The sequence below is a fragment of the Protopterus annectens genome, chromosome 6.part0 (genome assembly GCF_019279795.1).
Source record: "Protopterus annectens isolate FY-2018-M chromosome 6.part0, PAN1.0, whole genome shotgun sequence".
Classification (NCBI taxonomy): domain Eukaryota; kingdom Metazoa; phylum Chordata; order Ceratodontiformes; family Protopteridae; genus Protopterus; species Protopterus annectens.
Window position 1 is genome coordinate 1,062,391,945 of NC_056737.1, and position 20,212 is coordinate 1,062,412,156.

Here is a 20,212-nt window from a genome sequence, read left to right on the forward strand (position 1 = left end):
CATCAGTTGACAAAATTCTGCTCAAGGACATTTCATCCAAAGGCCTGGAGGGTGGACACCCTTTCTTTCAGTTGGGCAGCACTGACAGTTTACGCCTTTCCACCTTTGCCTCTACTGCCCAAGGTGCTCTTGAAGGCAAGAGCAGACAGACCAAGGATGATATTGATTGCACCAGACTGGCCAAGACAACACTGGTGCCCACTCCTGAGGAGTCTAACACACTCTCCTCCCTGGACCCTACCTCTAATGCCTCTTCTCCTGACTCAGCACAGCTACCAAGTTCTACACAGCCAGCTGAAAACACTCAACCTGACTGCATGGAAAATTCCTTAGCACCACAACAGACCCTACTCTCCAAGGAGGTGCAGGATGTCATTTTGGAGGCAAGAAGGCCATCTACTAGAAAAGCTTACTCTGCAAAATGGAAATGGTATTGCGTTTGGAATGAGAAAAAGGGCCAGGATCCTAAGAAACTGAATTTGCCTCAGATATTACAGTATCTAGCTGAGCTGCTGAACAGTGGACTTTCATTTTCCTCCATTAAAATACATGCCTCAGCCATTTCTGCAGAATACAACACTGATCCACCCTTATTCTCTCACCCACTCTTAAAGCAGTTCCTCAGAGGGGCTAAGAATATAAGACCTCCAAGGAAACAACCAATACCAGCCTGGGATCTAAACTACATTCTAGAAAAATTAACATTGCCTCCCTTTGAACCAGCTGCCTCAACAGATTTGCAATATTTGTCCTGGAAAACAGCTTTCCTTCTGGCTATTACCTCAGCTCGTAGGGTCTCGGAACTACAAGCCCTCATGGCTGTGCAGCCCTTTCTCATTTTCCATCAGGACAGGGTTTCTCTACGTACCAACCCCTCATTTATGCCTAAGGTAGTATCAAGGGTAGCTTTAAATCAGGCCATACACTTACCTACCTTTTACCCCAATCCTCAAAACAAAGGGGAAAGGCTGCTACATTCCTTAGACATCCATAGACAGCTGCGTTACTATTTGGACAGAACAAAGCCTTTCAGGAAGTCAGAACAACTCCTTGTCTCCTATGCTGTAGGAGCTCAAGGGAAGCCTATTTCCAAACAGACAATTTCAAAATGGATAGGTCACTGCATACGTTTTTGTTATTCCTTTCATGGTAAATCTGTACCTGCAGGCATCAGATCCCACTCCACAAGGGCCACAGCTACCTCTGCAGCCTTCCTCAGAGGAGTCCCAACCAAAGATATTTTGGAGGCAGCCACTTGGAGTTCTGTGCATACCTTCACCAAACACTACCACCTACCTTTATATTCCAAAACTAGAGCAGGCTTTGCCACTGCTGTGTTGCAGGGCATTCTGGCTCCTCCCAGTTCCACCTAGTGCCTACCACCCTGTGCGTAGCTTTGGGATTCTACCCATCTGTGATGACTGCAGCTGTATGCACGATGAACATAGTACAGTTTTGTACCTACCATAAATGTAGATGTTCAAGTGCTAATACAGCTGCAGTCCAGGTTTCCCTCCCTCCTTCCCCTCTGGGAACATACCTAGTGGCTAACTCCCCTACTTTCAACCTGATTGGGTTATCCTTCTATGGTGTATTTGCTTGCAACTACTGATTTAAGATTACATTGCATTGCATGATTATATATACATAATATCTATATATATATATATATATATATATATATATATATATATATATATTGCCTTCCTTCTGGGGGCACCTGACATCTGGGGCAAGAAAGACTGAAGAAAATGGCGTCAGCTGTGTCTTATATACCCCTGTCGCACTGACGTCAGGAAAGAAAGTGACAACAACCAACGCCGGACCAAGACTTTGGAATTTGGCCGACCGAGGACCCGCCTGACGGCAGGAGAACCCATCTGTGATGACTGCAGCTGTATTAGCACTCGAACATCTACATTTATGGTCGGTACAAAACTGTACTTTTTTGTCTATGCTTTTTAACCAGGGCTCAGCGGCCGCAACCATTAAAGGCCATTTGGTGGCAATTTCTACCTTTCATGTCGCACACGAGCCTAGCCTGATGGCACATAGTCTCTGTAAGGCTTTTCTGAAGGGCATTCTGTTACTTTGTCCTCCAGTATTGGAACCTGTCATGCCTGGGATTTAAACTTTGTTCTACAGGCTCTTACTTCACCCCCCTTTGAGCCTGCAGCCACTTGTGATTTAAAATTCGTAACTTGGAAGACTGTCTTTTTAGTAGCCATCACGTCAGCCAGACATGTTTTGGAGCTTCAAGTTTTATCAATCAAACCCCCTTATTTGATTTTTCATAAGGACAGGGTTTCTCTCAGACCAAACCCCTCCTTTCTTCCCAAAGTGGCGTCAATCAGTAACCTTAATCAATCTATTGAGTTGCCAGTGTTTTTTCCCCAGTTCTCAAACAAGGCAGATTTCAAATTTCATCAATTGGATGTACACAGACAAGGTTTACTATTAAAATGTCGAACGGCACTACGTCGACTGTACTGTAGTCGAACACGGAAGTTCGAAAATAGTAATGTTGACGACAAAAAAACAATCTAGGACTGTGTTTTAACATGGGTTAAGGTAGGGGAGATGTTTGTAGTTCTGAATAATACTGAACACCTACCTCGACCCATGTTAAAACCATTCCTAGATTGTTTTTTTGACGTCGACATTACTATTTCCGTGTTCGACTATAGTACAGTCGATGTAGTGCCATTCGACATTTTAATAGTAAACCACAGACAATTATGTTTTTATCTGCACAGAATGAAAGACGTCAGAAAACCTGATCAGTTGTTTGTTTCCTTTTCGGAAAACAGAATTGGGTCTCCTGTCTCAAAAGTCACACTGTCCAGGTGGATCTCCAGTTGTATTTCTTTCATTTATTCCTCAGGGGGTAAAGATTTACCGTTCCCGGTGAAGGCTCACTCTACTCGGTCTGTATCTACATCTACAGCCTATCAGGCCAGATTGTCTATGGATGATATTTGTGCTGCGGCTACTTGGGCATCTCCTCACACCTTTGTTACTCATTACAAGTCGGATGTGGTATCTAGGGACAGGTCTTCCTTTGGTTCCACGGTGCTCAGGAGTATTTTCCACTGAGCCTCCCAGGATTTAGGTGCTAGGGACGCTGTCCAATGAGTAAGAATGTAGGCGAGATTGGACTACATAACATCAAGAAGTTATGTACTCACCATAACGTTCGATGTATGTAGTCCATCTCGCCTCACATTCTTACTTATCAACCCACCTTCCCCCATCCTGGAGGATCTGGAGGTTAGGTCTGGTTTCAGAGCTTCCTTCATTGTTGGTTTGTTCTTCCTTTCCTTGGGTGTTGTTATGCATGGAGAATGAGTGTTGGGGCTCGCAGCAAACTAGATCTGGGGATAGAGAGCAGTGCAGCATGGGATACCATCTTAGCCCAGCCAATAGAAAGACTTCGAGCTAGAAAAGTTGGCCAAGTCGGAGCCGACATTCGACTCCGAACCATGGGTAAGAATGTGAGGCGAGATGGACTACATACATCGAACGTTATGGTGAGTACATAACTTCTTGTTTGTTCCTGCTGCTCTCCCTGTAGCCATAAACATTAACAAAGTGTTTTATTTTCAGTGAATGTTGTTCTTTTTTGGTGCTTACATCAAGCATAAATGATTTTTCTAGAGTATTCCAGGAGACTGGTTATATTTTATTTTAATATTTTAAATATGTGGGGGGCTGTTTTTCAGTATGAATAATCTGTAGTGTGGACTGGTATCTTTATTTGCAGTTTTAATTAATGTAAGGGATTATTTGGGTAATAGACTCTTTAAGTAGAGTGCTACAAAGATTAATGAGTTTGTCTGAAATGAAAGGGTGCAAGTTTACATTACTGGACGCAAACATGCATTGATTAATGAACTTGTCTGAAATCAAAGGTGCAAGTTTACATTATTGGACTCAAACATGCATCAGTTATGGTTCCCATACTTGTTTAGTTTATTTTATGCTATAGTGAAAGAGTTCTGCACATACGACAAATGCAGGGCCAAACCAAATCAGGAACAAAACACAAATGGCCAGCACTGAGGTGTAAATAGCAAAAAAGACTGACTCAAAATACAGCCAAATAGTAGGCAAATCAAAGTTTAATCCTCCATACTGATTTCGGCATAACCGCCTTCATCAGTGGAATACCATTAAACAGATAATGTCATCCCTCCATAAATAGAGCCATCCACCAATGGAAAAAACAGCCCCCCACATCAGCATCACTTCCTGCAGGTAATGTTTTTTTACTTTATAACTGTGCAGTGTTGATATGTTCGTATGAGGCTTATAGTTGTGGTGGTTTGGGCCCAGACCACTCACTCACTCAGTCTCCATTTGGTTTTTGATCTTACAGTGCTGGTTGGGGCAGTCTGCTTGGTGGTGTTTGGCCACTCATAAATCTCTCGTATTTGATAACTTGTGTTCGGGACCTGACACCATAAGTCGAACAATACATTTTTGTTCATCTTGAATAATTAAAAATACAGGCTGATTGTGGACTATTGGCAACTCTGCTGGGCTTAAGAATATCAGTGCCTGGATTTATTACATCTGAAGGAATGTTTTGGTGGTGTGTTGGGCCCTGAACATTTGCTCAATACTATTTCTACTATTTGCCTACTAGATGGCTACATTTTGAGTCTTTTTTGCCATTTACACCTCAGTGCTGGCCATTTATGTTTTAGTTTATTTTTATCTCTTGACTGCAGAAGTGGAACAAATGATGCAACGATATAAATAACATACTGAATTTTATAACCACTTAGTGACCGCTGTTTTTCTTTCAGAATCTTCTAATTCTGAATAAACAAAAGGAGACAAAGGATGACAGGGCTATTGTGGCTTCCAATATCATGTACATAGTAGGACAATACCCACGGTTCTTTGCAGCAAGAAGGCAGTTTCTGAGCAGTATGATTAACAAGCTCTTTGAATTCATGCATGGTGAGTAAAGCAATATCATAACATATATAAATTACAATTTAAAAGCAGTTATTAATGAGTTCCTAAGTATTAGAAATTTATCTTGGCTACAAGAAGCTGTATGTAAAAGTTTGCAATGGCTAGCTGATAGAGTGGACATCAAAGTAATGTGCTAAACCTCCTTCCAGCATCCGTATGCCCCTTTCTATATATGGCCTCCAAAACTGTGTATTGTACTCAGACTGTGGTCTGATCCCTGCCCAGTAGAGTGGAAGCATTACGTCTGCTCCTCTGAGAATACAAGCCAGGATTCTATTTCTTGCTGCCATTGCCCTCTCAGTCAGCTCTTGGTAGTCCATTCCTGTAAAGCTGAACCCCCAGATCTTCCCATTATCCTACACTGTTGTACCTCTTTTGTGTTATCAGTGATGTGGGTCATCTAGTTATGTGTTCCCTCAGATATGTCTGAGACAATTCACTGAAAAGTACTGGACCAAGACGTGACTCTTGCTGTACTGCATAAGCCATTTTATTTATGCATGCTCTCCCTACCATAACCTTGTCTGTCCTGCCATTCGCCTGAGCAGAGGTCCAGTTCTTTAGTTTTGGTTATACTCCCATTCAATCACAGGCCTTTCTGAAGTTTATGTAGACCACATCTACACATATTACCTTGACAGTTCACCTGCAAGACAATCGTAAAACTGGATCATGTATGTCTAACAGACCTTCTGACCATGAACCTATTTTTGTTACTGTCCTGAAGATTGTTGTTCCATTAACCTGAGTTGACTGCTGTCCTGGAGATTCTTGTCTTTCAGAAGTGCTAGCAGCCTTCCTCTCAAGATTCTGTCTGACTTCCCTGCCACTGCTGGTAAGCTAATGGGCATGCAGTTCCCGCCTTCCGTACAATGATACAGTACACTTCAGCACTGTGCAGTGATCTGTCACCACACTGGCCAGATTCAAGAGCACTCTTAAAGCTAGCATATCTAGACCTTGTGTTTTATCCTACCTGTGGCCTGATAGTGCCCTCTGTAACTCTTCTGCTCTGTTTTGGTGTCTGTCCACTGCTTTCTTGTCTGTTCCCTGCCTCCCTTCAAACATGAAACTATCTCCTTGCTTTTGTTTGTGATAATCAATACAAAGCATTCATTTGGCACCTCTGTTTTTTCTGGTTTTCTTTGGTTTCTCTACCATTTTGGCCTTTCTTTCCTTCTCCTTTATGTATTGTGATTAAGAAAGCTATTTTTCCCTTTTTGATCCATTTGCTAATTACATGTCCATTGTTGGCTTTTCTGCCCTTCTGCTATCATCTTTGTAGTGTGCTTCCTCACCTTCCCCACACTGTCCTTTCTGTCAGTTGTAGACTCTATCATTTACCCTAACTGCAAGTTTCATGGTCGTGTGTAGCCACATCCGCCTTCTTTTTTGCGTATTTCTAAGTGTGTCATCCTCTAAATCCCTTAAGCATCCTTATTTTGCTCCCTATTTTTGGTACCAGGTTTCTAATTCATCCTTGACCTTGTCTCTGAACAGGACATAGTCCTGCCTCCTAAGGCCCACACCATCATGTTTGTCTGTGAGTTTTTCTCCTTCCACAGGACCACACAGTAGCATGATCTCTATTGTTTAATGGTACCTTAGTCTTTGCAGTCACAATGCATCATGCATTGGCTAGGACCACATCCAGAATTCATTCCTTTCTAGTACAGTTCTGCCATGGTTCATGATATTAGTCATCTCCCACTTCTTCTCTGCTAAGGAGTTTGAAATCAAGTCAGTGTGCTCTTAGCAAAGTCATATTCATTCTGTATCTTACAGACTTCTTCCTTCCCCACTCCTTTATTGTTTTCTTTAGATTTACAAAAAGCTCACTGACTAGTGGATGAAGACAAACCACTGGGCTTAGGGTCTAGATGTGCTTGTGTTATCAGCATTTATCATCACATTGTGCTCTAACACTGAGTATACCCACCTAGGGGGCATGGGATCTTCAAAATAGAAGGCCAGATTCTGAGTGGTGGAGAAGATGAACTGATACCCCATCATAGATGAATTGATACAGTAGGACTGTGCCCAGTTTTACCCACAGTTTGGCCCCTTACCAAGATGTTTTGTAGCTGGCTTGTAGATCAAATGAGATGCTAATCCAGCCTGATGCTTACAAGTATTGTTCCCCTTAATTATTTTTACACTGTGATCAGATGAATAAGATAATTGTGCACTTTGTCATCTCCACTGATACAGAATGGTAAAGTCATGACTGCAGTGGATGTAACCAAAGTTCAGTTTGCATCTCTTGCATCTCTGACACCTGTTGCAGCTGGCACAGGGAAGAAGAGGGATCACATGACTGAGCTGTCTCACTTATTCTTAGGAGGAAAGGCATGTACCTGAGCACAGTGATGCAGTGGAAACCCTGATGGAGAGCAGGGACCATGAGGAGGAGCTATCTACAATGTGGGCAGGGTCCTCGATTTCATGGGCATGCTGGTGTGTATGTACATGGTGGTTACCCATTGCATTGCCAGCCCCTTAGATGCTTTGGGCATGCACAGAGAAGGCTAGGACCATAAGGAAAACTACAGTACTTACAAAATGTTAACACCACTCCTGGCTGTCTCTACCCTCACCTTTAGGGGAGTGAATGGGCCAAAGGACCCTCATTCCAGAAGCAACAAACAGGACAAATGAGCAGTGGAAAGGAGGCTTGATGGTCAAGGGGAATGGATTGTGCAATGTGACAGCCCAGCCACTACTGAACAGCAAACCTTCCTACTTATTTCATTACCCCCCTATCACTTTTATCTGATACGACTGTCCCAAGATAATTTTGCTGTTGTTGTCAGTTGTATTACTTCCAGTTATTTCTTACTTCAGTTTGGTATTTTAGTTTTCCAGTATATTACACCAGACTGACTCCTTTCAATTTACCTACTGAACTTCTGGCTACTCCTCAGCTTGGAAAACAAATTGCCATCACCATTCTACCCATTTCATAACTGTACATAACTGTAAAATTAATCGCCATGGTCATCCTGTCCAATTCATAACTGTGCACACTTGTAAAATTAGTCACCATCACTATCTTGCCCGCTTAGTAACTGCCCATATCAATTGTAAAATTAATCGCCATTACCATCCTGACTACTTATAACTATACATATCAGCTGTAAAATTAATTGCCATCGTCATTCGGCCCACTTCATAACTGTACATATCAGATGTAAAATCAATTGCCATAACCTGTCTGCCCATTTCATAACTTTGCACATCTTTGTAGTATCAACAACCAACATTATCCTGCCTGCTTCATAACTGTACATATCAACTGTAAAATCTATCACCATCACCATCTTGGCCACTTTGTAACTGCCCATATCAATTGTAAAATTAATCGCTGTCACCATCCTGGCCACTTCATAACTGTACATATCAATTGTAAACGTAATCTTAGTCACCATCCTTCTTACTGGGTAACTGTACCTGTCAGTTGTATGCAGGCCAGTGTATGAACGAGTCAAACACAAAAACTCAGTAGCGTAGCACTATATGAAGTAAAATGTATAAAATGCATGTTAACAGACTGGCTTAGCATTTTAGGCTGTAAAGTTAACCATAAAAAGTTAATTCTGTTAATGTTTAATAGTCCAATAGTAGCACTGCATCTGGATGAATATAACTTTACTGTTAACCTCCCCACCCAAATACTGGGTTCGCTCTTAGCTCCTACTCCTATAGCCATGAGAGATCTTAACATTCAGAAAATTCACTTGATGATGCAATAAAGGAATGGCCAAACTGGTCAATTTCCTGTGAAATTAAATTGTAGCTACTTAAAATTACATTGTATCCCAAAATATCATATCTTACAAAGCCTTCCAATGTATATTCCCATAGCAACCCTAATAAAATGGGACAAGCGAGTGCTAAAATTTCTGTGCTCATCTTTTGCACCCAAAAGTGCTCAGACTGTCTACTGCAGTTCTTGTGATCAGGGTGGATTCAGAATGATTAAGCACTGAGGAAGGGTACTTGATACCTGAAAGCTTTGTTACCTTATTGACTGTTCTTAATTTAAATTTATTGCTGCTCTACGTTGGTGTCAATTGTTTTGTTGGAATCTGGAAACAGAGTTCATTCATTTTTGGTAGTTTGTAGGTAATCATGCTGCCATATTACATTACTTCAGAGAGTTATACATTCAAGACCTCTTCATGGATAAGATCTCTTCAAGGAACTATTCTTCCTACACTAATGACTCCTCCTCTACTGAGTCCTATTAACATAGAGGAGGAGTCATTAGTGTAGGAAGAACAGTTCCTTGAAGAGATCTGTTCTTCCTACACTAATGACTCCTCCTCTATTGAGTCCTATTAACATAGAGGAGGAGTCATTAGTGTAGGAAGAACAGTTCCTTGAAGAGATCTGTTCTTCCTACACTAATGACTCCTCCTCTACTAAGTCCTGTTAACGTAGATGGTGATTTGTTGCATGCTGTAGCCATGGGCATGCAAGACAGATGTCCTTCCATAGAAACTTTGCAGCACTTAAACATGATATGCCAATAAACTACTGCCGTCTTAAAAACCATGCCTGAAGCTGAGTTGTTAACATCTTTGCTTTCCCCATTTTAGGCTCATCCCTTATAGAAAAACATGCACCTATTTTTCCCAATTGTCAAATGGCTAGAAAACAGTTTCCACTATCAATTATATCCTTCAGGAGATAAAAAGCAGTTTTGTACTTTATTAACCAAGTACTCCCTGCCAGCTAGTCATCTTATATTCTATAACCAGCTCTCATTGATGAATACTTGAGGGGTTAATGTTCACCTTCTAAAGGAGGTATTGAACTCTCCACTTCTGCAACTGATTATGTCAGCAGCTTTTATGGGTATCACTGTTATCTTCTCAGCTTTTCTCTTGCATTATGTCGTGGCAGATTTCAAAAAGACATCCCAGGAAGTATGTTAGAAGTGATGGATTAGAATCGCTTCATGGGCATCCTGAATGCCCACTGGATGCTTACTCATTGTCCCAGTTGGCGGCTATTTGCTTGGAATTGTTTGCATCACCTTTTCATTAGTCCGACTGTTCCTCATTAATGGGGTCTAGCGATGTATTCACAGTGCTGGAGATGTCTTCAACCCAGAACAGAAGCCTCCTGGTCTCATATAATGTAGGAGTGCCACAAAATGCAGCCCTTTTGGGAAGGTTTCTATTCTAGTCCAGAGAAAGTATGCTATACCCTCTTCCCTCTATGATAGGCTTTAAACCAAATGTGAAAGTCCTGAAGTTTTTACAGCTTTTAATATTGCCTGCCAAAAAAAGCGATTGCATGTCACAGGAAAGAGGACCCCCCCCCCCCGAAATAGCTGAGTGTTGGCTTATATTGCAGGGGATTTAAGACACATAGCTTAAATTAACTAGGAGGAAGCAGCAAGACTTAAAATTCCAAGGATTTGGGGAATAATATCTGGATATTTTAGGACATTCTTCTGCCTAGCTATATCCACTCTACCCCTCTCACTGTGAAGCGGTACAAGATCTAATTAGTGTATCGCCAGTACCTTCTGTTGCCCCAGTGGTTTGAAGTGCAGTTAGAACTGAAAGTTTTTTCATAGTTAATCATGATCTTGGTGCTGTCATGTAAATTCTGCCATAGGATACTGACCTGGGTGAACTTTGTAAATTGAGTTTTTATTAATCATTAGACGGTTTGTATATTGTATCGAGTTGGACATTTGAATGGATAAGCTAAATGTTGATAATTCTTATTTTTCTTATTCAGGGATTTTTATCAGCAAATGTATAATGATCAATTGTATATTTCAACATCAAAATAAATGTCTTATTGAAAGTATTATTCAATATGCTTTTGAAAAATAAAAATTCAAAAAAAAGAAAACACTTTCTTCAAAGTTCAGTACAGTTAGCCCTTCAGCTTATGAACAGTTTTTGCAGGTATGTGTGCAGCTGTGTATATGCATACATGTGTGTGTGTGTCTGTCATCCAGATGTTGTGCAGGGTTGCACATATGAGCAGCCTAAAGAGAATAATGTTTACAGGTTCATAGGTTAGTACTAGGTTAACTGCCCTTGCGAGCCATTTTAAGCCTAGCCAATTATCCCTTGTGAGATTCAAACCCTGAACCTTGTGTTTGTAAGGCAAACACTTTAACCATCAGGCCACCCTCCCAACCCGAAACAGCCTTGTTTCATTGGTGGTTGCAATATTTTTAAGTTTTTACAGCAGTTTGGATTAGCAGGATAGGGGAAGAAAGTTCATCATGTCCACTGCTATAGTAGCTTTTACGCTGTTTGGGTTGTGTCTTGCCCAAACACAACAACTGACCATCTTCTAAAAGCTCTGGTTCCCTCCTACACTCCCTGTTGAATAGTCCTAAACTCTCTGAATTATGTCAGAAATGTTTAACTTTCAATGGTACATGATGTTGAAGAAGCCAGCTATGACTGTATTTGAAGCAGCCTCTTCTAATTATTAGGGCTTTGTGCCACTGAGGACTGTGGTTACCACCTCTGTTAGGAGGATCTCCTTACGTAGTGCTTCACAGGAGGAATCTGTCTCATGAACAGCCCTGGTCTAGAGTAGTTTCAAAGTATACAGTGAAATATAACCCATAATTATTTGAATTTCCCTACCCAGTTGAGAGAAAGTCAGAGAGAGATTGCGGCACTCCTTAGATATGCAAAGACATCTGTGACCTTACCACCAGAAAAAAAAACCCCACAAAATCCTGCCAGCTGTATTTTGTTAAAAGAGGTCTTCCCAAAAACATTTTTGCCATTGGCTTCATAGCAGATTTGGAGAGCTTGTATCTTCTTAATTTGCAGCTGAAACGTGTCAAAAGCTGATACCAATGATGCTACCGCCTTGTCTTTTGCCTGTACTTGCGTTTTGCACTGCTACTGCCTTGTCTTTTGCCTGTACTTGCGTTTTGCACTGCTACTGCCTTGTCTTTTGCCTGTACTTGCACTTAACACTGTCACTACAGTGTAATTTCCAAAGTCAGGGCCTGCTTTGGCTGAACAGTTTATGAGGACCTTTTATTATGATGTCTGTTGTTTTTTGTTTTCTCCTACACTGCCTTGTGTCCCCTGATGTCTCATATTACTTTGGTCTTTTTCCAGTATGGGAATGTTACCGCCTGCTTGAAATTAGTTCAGCCTGTTCGATACTGTCATTTGTAGACGATCCCTGTGAGGGTTAAGAAACAATTACATTCCTTCCTTATTTCCTTCCTGTATGTCTGGGTGGGGTGGCCAGAGACGCCTTCTGGGCTGTGCAGCTTTTTCTTAGACACTTCAGGTCTTCTGGGAGAGCGACTATCGGAGCGAAGCTGATTTGTCATGTTTGTGTGGGAGCTGTCCCCTAAAAAAACTGCTGGAAGGAATATTTTCTGTGACAAGCCTGCTACTGACAGTCTTGTATGATAATCTTGTGCAAAAGGTTTCAGTTATTTATTGCCATGGTAAGTAATCACATAAGATGTTTTTGTAATTTTGGCTGAAGAAGGAATGTTGTACAATTAGCAAGTATTTTACTGCATATGCTCAACACATTTGGAACACAGGATCATAACCATAGTAAGCAGACCCCTTCTGCAAGTGTAATTTAAAACATCATCTGAAACTTTTGTACTTTAACATAATGTTGAGGGGAAACTCTAAGTAGTTTTGTTGTGTTCCTTTGGTATAGACAGCCATGATGGAGTCCAAGATATGGCATGTGACACTTTCCTGAAAATTTCAAAAAAGTGCCAGCGTTTTTTTGTTGAGATTACAGCTGGAGACACAAGGCAGCTACTTAATGAGATTCTGGAAGATATTCCCAGCATAACATCTGACTTACAGCCTTATCAGGTAAAGACAAGTAATTAATTAATAACCCATAAGTCATGGCTGGGTGTGGATAATGCACAGTTTACCCATGGCTGGTGTGGTTTAGTCAAGAGAACGAATTGTGTTAATTTTGTATAACATTTATATATGTTGTTCTTGTTTTTCTTTGTGTTTACCTGTGCATTCTTCCACTTTGCTACTGTGCTAACCAAATGTTCTCCACAATTGTTTTTTATAGGTGTACTGTAAGCTTATATTTTTCTGTGTAAATTTCAGTATTATTAGTTTTATATTTAAATGTAATTTTTCATGGTGATTACCCTGTTCTAGTTTGAGCATTTTAGCAATTTTTAGTGTAGAGTGTTAGAGTTCTGCTTTATGTCACTTATGCTGTGATCCTGTTTTATTTATGTTTTAAGTATATGTATTAAAAATGTGTTACAGTGTTCAGTTGTGCACTTTAATTTCCCAATCAGCCTGTAGACTGGACATTGCTCCTGATCCATTTGTTCTGACTGCATGAAAAGCATGTGACATATAATGATCAGCTGTAACTGAGTTGTGCCCTCACTTCTTGAAGAAAAAGCAATTTATATTTTATTGTTTTACTTTTTTACAGGGTAAAAACATTAGTTGTACTTAACCAGTAAAAAGCAAATCAATAAAATTTAAACTGCAGTTCTATAACTGCAAGGAAAGCATTATATATATATATATATATATATATATATATATATATATATATATGCGTGTGTGTGTGTGTGTGTGTGTGTGTGTGTGTGTGTGTGTGTGTGTGTGTGTGTGTGTATATGTATATGTATATATATATATATATATATATAGCGCTAGAGAATCCCAAAAGCCCAATATCCTGAGACCTAAATCCTGAAAGTTCAAAATCCTGAAAACTCAAAATCCTGAAAATAAACAGGATACCAACACTTACTATATTCCAAGTACATACAGAAAGAAATAAAACGCAAACCGTATTACTGTTCTACAAGTATAAGCAGGGGGACAAACCCCCTGCATACAGTTGAAGGGTAATATGTTTCTGTATGTACTTGTACTGGAATATAGTAAGTTTTGGTATCCTGTGTGTTTTCAGGATTCTGAGTTTTCAGTACTTTGAGTTGTCAGGATTTTGAACTTTCAGGATTTTGGTCTTTCAATATTCTGTAGCGCTCCCATATCTATATATATATGTGTGTATATATATATATATATATATATATATATATATATATATATATATATATATATATATATATGAGTCTACATCTACGTCAAAAGATCAAAGCCCCAGATACTCAAATAACAAAACATTGAGACCCTAACCACGAAACTCTGGTTCATCAAACCCTCATAATAGCGAAACCCGGAACACCTAACGGTAAACATTACCATGTCCGGTCTGCACTTAAAGGAACAGTTCTCCCGTTAACTACAACTGACAGAAAATCTGTATCAGTGGTTTTGCAGGGGTGCAAGCCCCTCTGCGTCCCCCCCACACCCCCTCTAAATTGTATATACCCACTCCGAGGTCGCACTACAGTGAGAAAAGTGTAAATTTCTCGATCCTCACTGTACTGCGATCCCCATTTAAAACCACAGATACAGATTTCCTGTAAGTTCCCACAGGGAATCCTCAAAGTCCAGCAACTCATGCATTCACAGAAAATATGTTCCCAATTACCTCTTTCTTCCTCTTCACACCTCCAACATTTGCTGTCTACATGAGGAAAAGTTCTCTGGAGTCTACTGAGGGTATAAAAATATCTACGTAAACATTTCCAAGCAAAAATCCTAAATCTTCTAGATTTTGTTGCATATTTGGGAGACATATATATATATATATATATATATATATATATATATATATATATATATATATATCCTCTCATTGTTTCTTTGTGAATTGCTTGTCCAAGCTCTCTTCCCAATCCTTTCTAACCTCCTCTGATTGATTCTTATAGTTATCATGCAATATTTGATATGCTGTACTAATTATTCCCTTTTTAATGACAGTGTCTGTTCTAGATTCTGCTAGAAACTCTACCAGTGCTGGTCTTTTGTTTACCTATTTTTTTCTCTTTGCCTGTCCTCTATCAATCCTTGACAGAGAAGGCAATCTGTAACCTGCATTCCAAATAAAATTTTAGCATCTTCCTATTTTATCATCTTTCCCTCACTAGTTATTTGCTCCCAATACCTTAGTTCCTTTGCCAGTTTTCTCCAATAAATTCCAGCCCCTGTTGTCTATTGTCTATTTCCCTAATTGCAGCCATCCCTATCGGCAGAATCTCCTTTCTGTATTCCCATATTGGCTTAGTTCTTAAGATACTTCTGCTACTTTATAGATATAATATTCTGTAGGTGCTGAGTGTGTTGGTTAACACTATAACTGAAGTACTTAATGTGACTACATATCTCAAAGTAGTCCACATAAAAACAAACCAGTACCTGTACAGACCCTGCCAGCATTATAGGTCTATGCATCTTTAATCTGTGCAATGGCATTAAATAATGCATGACAAACAAGAGCAACTTTGGCACCTTGGGTAGTCAGTTTCACAAATAAGTCATTGCCAGAGAATCTAGGACCTTAAAAAAGTCAAACTGCTGGATAAAAGAAGAACAACACCCTCACTCATAACGGACTTCCATACTGTGGCATCAGTATTACTGGACAAAGTCAGCAAAGGCCTACTCTCTGCCCTTACAGCATCGTTATACACCACGTAGATGTCAGATTGTAGCAGCACTTCATAGACCCCTACCCCCCACAAGCACCTTTTAAAAAAGGCATGACCAGTAGTCATATCTGTGGCATAGCCAGCAATTTACCAGAACATTACAAACGTAACCATGATAGACTACACTTAATAAACCATGCAACAACAGTCAGTTATATCTTTACTGCTAACTCAAGGTATATTTTCCATTAAGTAGAAATAAGCTACAGCAACATCAACCACTACCAAACATTAAGCCATTTTCTCCTCTAGAGCACTGCAGTTGCATAACTACACTTTATGCAATGGTCAAGGCATTTGAAAATGTATAATGCCGCCTGGTTACATAACAGCATCATCTTGCTTTAAAAGCTCACTGTTTTTGATAACTGCTGTGATTACTTCTTATGTTTCCATTTTGGCACATTTAAGAAGTTTCTTCATTCCATTTGCTTGGGATGTGGACATATCTGACTGGTGCAGATGATGAAATTATCCACCAGACTTGCAGAGCATCTCCCATTTCTTTTCTGCTGCTTTCTTAGTTTGGATTTCACACTTAATGTATGTCATTGAAAGTCATTGCATTCCTTGCCTGTTTCACATGACCCTCAGAGTGTCCCTAAAGTACACATCTTGAAGCGCATCAGTCTAACCACCCAAAGGAGACATTAGTAGAAGCTCATGTCCTTTACTGAACCCCAGAAGATAGCAGTCATGGTGGGTGACCAGTACAGGGATCAGCAGGAAGGTCCGTTGTGCATTTCTGGGTCAGTAGGCTGACAGCAGCAGACAAATTAGAAAACATAGGGTATCCAAAGACCAGGCACCAGCCAAAGTCATCTCCTAAGAAGACATCCATTAATGAGACAGACTTTTTTTCCTGAGATGTTGCAAATCTCCTTCAACTTGCAAAAGATTGCCTTTGCACCTCTTGTATGCTAATGATGTGAGGAACACCTTGGCAACCACTTTGGGGGTGTCCTTAAATGGAATTTGTAGAGCTTAGCTGTACACAACCAGCACATACTGAGCGACTCTGAGTCCCTCAGCAAAGGCTTGATGGTCGAACCCAGGTTCAGACAGTTTACTTTAGCCTCTGCCAGGTACTCTAGCCTCTGCCAGGTAAAGGTTTGGAAAATGTTGTGGTCTTCCCCAAACCTAATGGGCCCACTTGAATGGGTCACATGCTGGGCAAGCAGTCACTGCTTCATGTCTGGTAGGATGCATATGCATCCTCACAGATGTGAGAGCACACGTCCATAGATCTTACTTTGATGCCAGAGCTAAGCCCCATGCAAGCTTCCTATGACCTAGCAGTCTCCAACATATTCGGATCTGAGCACTGAGGCACTGTTGCCTGGCATGTGGCACTCATCTTTCATTCACTTGTCATATCATGGTTTAGATGAGCTAATGTTATCCCCTGCTGAAGCTTGGGAATAGGTAATGTCTTTCTCCTCATCACGTGCCACCTTGAAAAAGAATTCTGAGAACCCTGAAGTCTCTGTTAGACAAAGCCCGTGTGAACAAACCACACCAACCATGGGTAAATCTAGCATTACCTACAGCCAGCTGGGGGTTATTGCTATACTACACCACAGGAAACCCAAGTTCCAGTTGTGGTTTTGGTGCTTATAGGACTGGTCAAGGAGGATAGAAGTGAGCTCCCTTTGTCTGCTGACTTATCCTAAGGAAGTTCTGGCTCACCATAAAAGTGACACCTAGTAGGAATAACAGGTGTTACACAAAGAAGTTTGAGCCAGCCAAACCCAAGCAGTCTTGGTGCCTAGGGGTCCAACATGTAGAACCATGTTTCCCCTCATGGTACTGGAGTAGGAGGCTTGAAGGAGCTACCAAGGCAGAAAGGAGGGGGCTTCCAGTGTAGATTGGGTAGGCTACCTCCTAAGACCACCAGGCTGGCCTGTTTCCTACTATCTGATTCTCACTGGGGAAATGGAAGGATTGATTGGGATTCCCAAAAGCAAACAGATGGGCTCTAGGGCTGTTACCCAGTCCAGGAATACTCAGATGCTGTGTCCCCAAAATTAGGGGAACTTTGGGGTGTTGGTAGTGAAGCCACTGTGCAGGGTCTTTGGAAGTTTTAGAAAATCAGAACAAATCCTAGCAGTGACCTCCAGCAAAAGAATTTGCAGATTAACTGATATGGTGAATACACATATCTGTTCTTTTAAAAGTAGTCATCACCATGTTTTATTTGTCTACAATGAATCTTTAGCATAATTTTTAATAGCAGATTATATTCAGCAATTGATTTTAAAATTTGATCAATGTGCTATACCGTACCTATTATATTTCATAACAGAAGGATTAAATATAGTTTATATGCATAATGTTATATTATTTTGTGTACCTTGTATCAAAATCTGGAAAAACAAATATAAACAGTAAAGTGTAGAAAGCTTAATCAAAAAGTCTGTAAAGATTCCATGATGTCATGGGCTGAAACTTCATGTTTATGTTATCTGTTCTGCCTGGCCGTGATGAGTTACCAGCAAAACTAACCATATTTAATATTAAGACCGTTATTCATACAGCCTTACACTGACTGTTTCCTGTTGTTAATACATAGTTTGTACACCCCTCTTCAAAATCACCCACAGGATGGGAGACATCTTTATATGATGCTTTAGTTCCAGAGACTGGTACGTCAGAATGGCATTCCTCCAAGCCCCCTCCCTATATATCATGCATATAATAGTTTGAAGGGTACTGTGAGGCATTTGTGATATTATGGTAACAGTAAGTGCTTTTACAGTGGCATTAAAGGCCCCAGCTTGGGTGGTTGGGAGATGTAAAATGTTTTAAGAGTAACTATATTCAGTGACAACTAAGCCAGTGGATTCTTATTCTAATGAATATTATCACACGCTTTATACTCTGAGTACAGGTATATGTATGGAGGACAAGTAAGGAGATGAGGTATTTGGGTTAACAACCTAAATGTTTAATTAACCAAGTTTTAATGCTATGGAACAAACCCTAACTGGTAGAGTATCACTTGTGCAACTCATGTATATTTACAAATGCAGGCACATTCTTCACTGAATGGCTTACACTTAACTTTTAATGTCTTAATTTAGTGTACCATCATAATCCAGGTGTGCCAATGAGCTATAAAAAGTGGTGTATTACAATAAAAAAAAAACATAATCCATAATGTTTAATTATGGTTGTATGAAATTCCTGAATTATTGTGAGATGTTTTAGCAGTAATTCATAAATGGGCGTTGGTAATGCAGGATTTACCCACAGTTAGCATGATTAAACAAAGGCAACTTTGTGTAAATCGTACATCTCCCATGCATAAGCATGGATTATTGCAATTATACGACGTTATTTAAGGGAAAAAAATCTTTCCTTTTATAAATAATATTATTGCATAATAGTACTTAAGTGATCTTATATCAGTTCTGGTAGTCTGGGGCATCCCAGATATGTACTGGGCATGTTCTATGGTTACATAGTACGTTCAGTACATTGTTGTTGCTGTTTTTTTGTGGGTTTTTTTTTTTTTTTTTTACTACAAGTCTAATGTCGGTTGTATTGTAAATAACTAGTTGTGCATGATAGTTGTGTGCATTTTCATAGAATATAGAGATGTTTGCTTCACATTTTTTATCTGTTCTTTATAAATGTTGTGGTTTTATGTTATATAACTGAGGAATTAAGTCAATAAATAATGAGAGATCTTGGTTTCAGGAGGTAAGAGGTATACTGTGGGGCTTCTTGGAAAAATGTTCCCATCATTGAGATCGGGAGTTGTTTTAAAGTATAACATATTCTTTTCTACAGAACAGTTTACTTAATTGTTTTCCTGTTCTACAAAACAGTTTACTTCATTTTTTTTTTTATATTTTCAATTCTCTATAAGCAGTACAAAGAAAGTTAGTTAATGGAACTGTTTCCCATTTGGATTTACAGTGAGCACACTAAGTGGTTTGTCCAATCATCATGCATGTCTTCAATATAAGTGAATCATTATTGTGTAATTCTTTTATGTTTTGCATGTGTCTTTTGCAGTCATCAAGCTGTCTCTCTCTCTCTCTCTCTGCTTTAGGTTCATACATTTTACGAAGCAGTAGGTTATCTGATTAGAGCGGAAACAAATCAGGTGGAACAGACAAAGCATATTGAAATGCTCATGGGAATGATGAACCACGCTTGGGATATAATTATACTGCAGATTACTGAGGTTAGTGTAGAAAAAAAGGCAACCTGCCTTTTTCTCAAAACTAGCTCAATGGAATAGACTTGTTAATGAGTCAGAATGTACAAAAGTCCTTCACAGTGAAATTTTGGAAGTTTGTTTTTCTAATTTTCTGCTAATTGTGTAATAAACTCCAAAGTTGATGCACATTGTGAGCAAGGAGAAATTTCCCTTTGCAGAAATCCCTTTTGATAAATGCTGCTTTATGGCTAATTGATCAAAGCTATTATTTGAGCAAGTTGTCATAGGAAACTTGACCAACATTGCAGTAACAGTGATTTATTATTAACTGATTTAGGGTATGTAGTAACTTGAGGTGTGGAGATGCACATGAACTAAAAAAAACATAAACATTTCATCTAATATTTCTCTTAATGAAGATGAATCTACAACTTTTGCCTCAGTGTCCTAGCAGTACCAAATTAAATTAT

The 20,212-nt window shown here is 39.7% G+C and overlaps 1 protein-coding gene across 3 annotated transcripts in view; it reads left to right on the top strand.

Annotated features, from left to right (window-relative positions):
* Positions 1-20,212, top strand: part of LOC122804679 (exportin-1-like) — an 873,344-nt gene that overhangs the window by 619,102 nt on the left and 234,030 nt on the right. For all 3 annotated transcript variants that reach the window (XM_044074681.1, XM_044074683.1, XM_044074682.1), the window contains exons 15-17: positions 4,812-4,968; positions 12,673-12,836; positions 19,632-19,766. In XM_044074681.1, the coding sequence (XP_043930616.1) occupies positions 4,812-4,968; positions 12,673-12,836; positions 19,632-19,766 (456 nt within the window). The remainder of the gene's footprint in view (positions 1-4,811; positions 4,969-12,672; positions 12,837-19,631; positions 19,767-20,212) is intronic.